Consider the following 2,271-nt stretch of genomic DNA (forward strand, 5'->3'; position numbering starts at 1 on the left):
GTGTCCATACCTGTGGGCTCGCTGTACCGTGTGTTTCCGTGGATTTCCTTGTGATCGATGGTGCCGTGTTTGGCAGTCGGGGTCTGACGATTGTTTTTCAATCCTCTGTCGACGTCGTCATTTCGATTAAACCAGAACAAGCAGAAGGTGGCAACAGAGGGCGTCATCAAGTGGAGATCAACGTGGTGGCGTTGGGCAGGTGATGCTAGAAGTTGGGAGGCGTATTGAGCAACCATACTGAAATGATTGCTACTGGAGTTTCGTCAGACCAGTGGCAGCGCTTGAAGCGTGGTGGCAAGGTGATATGTTTCGTGCATTAATTATTAAGTTTAGGGGTTGTGGTAGTCGATGGTGTGAAATTTTCATTCCATTGAAATATTATGGAATGTGAACATGATTAAAATATATAAAATGTTCGGTAGATTTTTTTTTTCAAAACTATCTCCTTCGATATTTTTAGTTTTAAAACTGAAATTTTGAAATTGCCTTGATATTTTATTTTTCGAGGACACGTGTACTGGAGAATCAATCCTTCATCCCTGAAAATACCTATTTACCCTTGACCTTAATATTCTAATAGAATACTATTCATTTCATTGTTAAAGAAAAATAATGTTGTAATGTAGCTATCGCATTCATTTTGAAACACATTATTTTACTATTAAAACAACTAACTACACTGGATCTTGTCGATATCGTCCACCTGTTTGCGCACATCGCTCCGACTGTACGGCTTCAGTTTACCAGTCAGCGCAGCAAAATAATCCTTGGATCTTACTTCGCGGTAGTCAAATGCCTCCTTGAAGTCATTCGTTACTTTTGAATCATTCATCAAACATTTGTAATAATGGACCGCGATTTTGCCAGGATTCTTCTCCTTCAGATTGGCTTTGCACGTTTTCATCATAGCCTTCATAGCGTCGGGCTTCTTTTTAACCACAATGAAATCTCTTGCGATTTCGTCAACCTTAAAAAGATTTTTCAAATTATGCTATAGTGGTAATGAAGTTCTCCTTAAAATTACTTACATCCAGTTCATTCTTGCTTGTCATGTAGCGCAATCCTTTGAATATACATTCCATATGCCTTTCAAAAACGATTCCACTTCCCATCTGATACTTCCTAATTCCACATAAATCTTTTCTTTGCGGGCTACCTTTAGGATAATTCAATGCTTCACAATGCATGAAAAGAGATTGTTCTTTTTGCTTGATTTTAACACCCTGAAAAAAAAAACAAATAATTTTAGACACGATTAAAAACAATTTCAATTCTTACCTTTTCTTGGTAGTACTTTTTGGAAGACTCCCCTTTACCAAACAAAATTGCTCGAATGGTTTCTGAGTGCTTGCCATTAACTTTTTTAAACGCTTCAAACACCTCCGAGCAGCTGGAGCTTTTGAGAGGTGGAATAAAATCAAACGTACTCGTTAAATCGTGTACTTTTTCGCGATCTGCGTTCAAGTATTTATGGAATGTCTCCCATTGCTGCATTACGCGAACTCCCTATTTGATCGAAAGTAAACGATGTTTATCAATTATCATTTGAAGCATGACCATGTCAAACCTTGAATCGTTTTTCGCCCGGCTCATAGAAACCAATTTTCTCCAGTACGCATTTAGTGTAACACTGAGTAGCTTGGTCGTCCGATGGTTCTAGTTTCCATCCCAACCAGTTCTGAAGGGCTGCTTTTGGGTTCTTAGCCTTTGGATACCAGTCTTCCATGCACCGGGACGTGATAAATCTAAGCTGCTCCGGATCCTTTGCGTCCCATAAAGGTGCAGCCTGTAATTAAAACGTTTTAGTTGATGATACGTGATTGAAGAATTTTGTCCATACTGTAACATGTAGAGCTGCAAGAATAAAAGATGACAGTAGAAATTTTCTTGGTGGGAACATTGTTTAAACTTATAGAGCTGAGGATTCACTCAGTGGTTTTTATAATAGAACGACTGAAAGCTAGATTGTAAGTTGTTGGTAAGGTAAATCAAACTATGTTTGATTAGTTGCTTTTGTTCAATGTAGCTGAATCAATACGAAGGCTGAAGATTGATCAGAGAAAAATGTATTGAGAGTTAATCAAAGTAAAATCTCAGTAAATACAAATATCACGCTAAGCCAGCTTCATGCAGCGCATATGTTAAAACTACACAGAATGAGGCAACCAATGCCGGACAGGCTGGCTGAGTGAAAATTCTGTGTAAGTCGCAATCATGCTGTGTGTGATCGATGTGTTGGCCATTGGCTGTGCGCGGATCGATGGAAATGGA

General features: G+C 38.8%; 1 protein-coding gene across 1 annotated transcript; it reads right to left on the reverse strand.

Moving 5' to 3' along the window:
• Window positions 1–336: 336 nt before the first annotated feature.
• On the reverse strand, window positions 337–1,951 carry LOC5567956 (37 kDa salivary gland allergen Aed a 2-like). The gene is made up of 5 exons (XM_001657728.2): window positions 1,841–1,951; window positions 1,568–1,786; window positions 1,279–1,506; window positions 1,029–1,223; window positions 337–967 (listed from the first exon to the last, which is right to left on the reverse strand). Exons 1-5 carry the CDS (start codon window positions 1,898–1,900, stop codon window positions 671–673), a joined length of 999 nt encoding a protein of 332 aa, XP_001657778.1. The 5' UTR covers window positions 1,901–1,951; the 3' UTR covers window positions 337–670.
• Window positions 1,952–2,271: the final 320 nt, after the last annotated feature.

This window comes from Aedes aegypti, chromosome 2 (assembly GCF_002204515.2).
Source record: "Aedes aegypti strain LVP_AGWG chromosome 2, AaegL5.0 Primary Assembly, whole genome shotgun sequence".
NCBI lineage: Eukaryota > Metazoa > Arthropoda > Insecta > Diptera > Culicidae > Aedes > Aedes aegypti.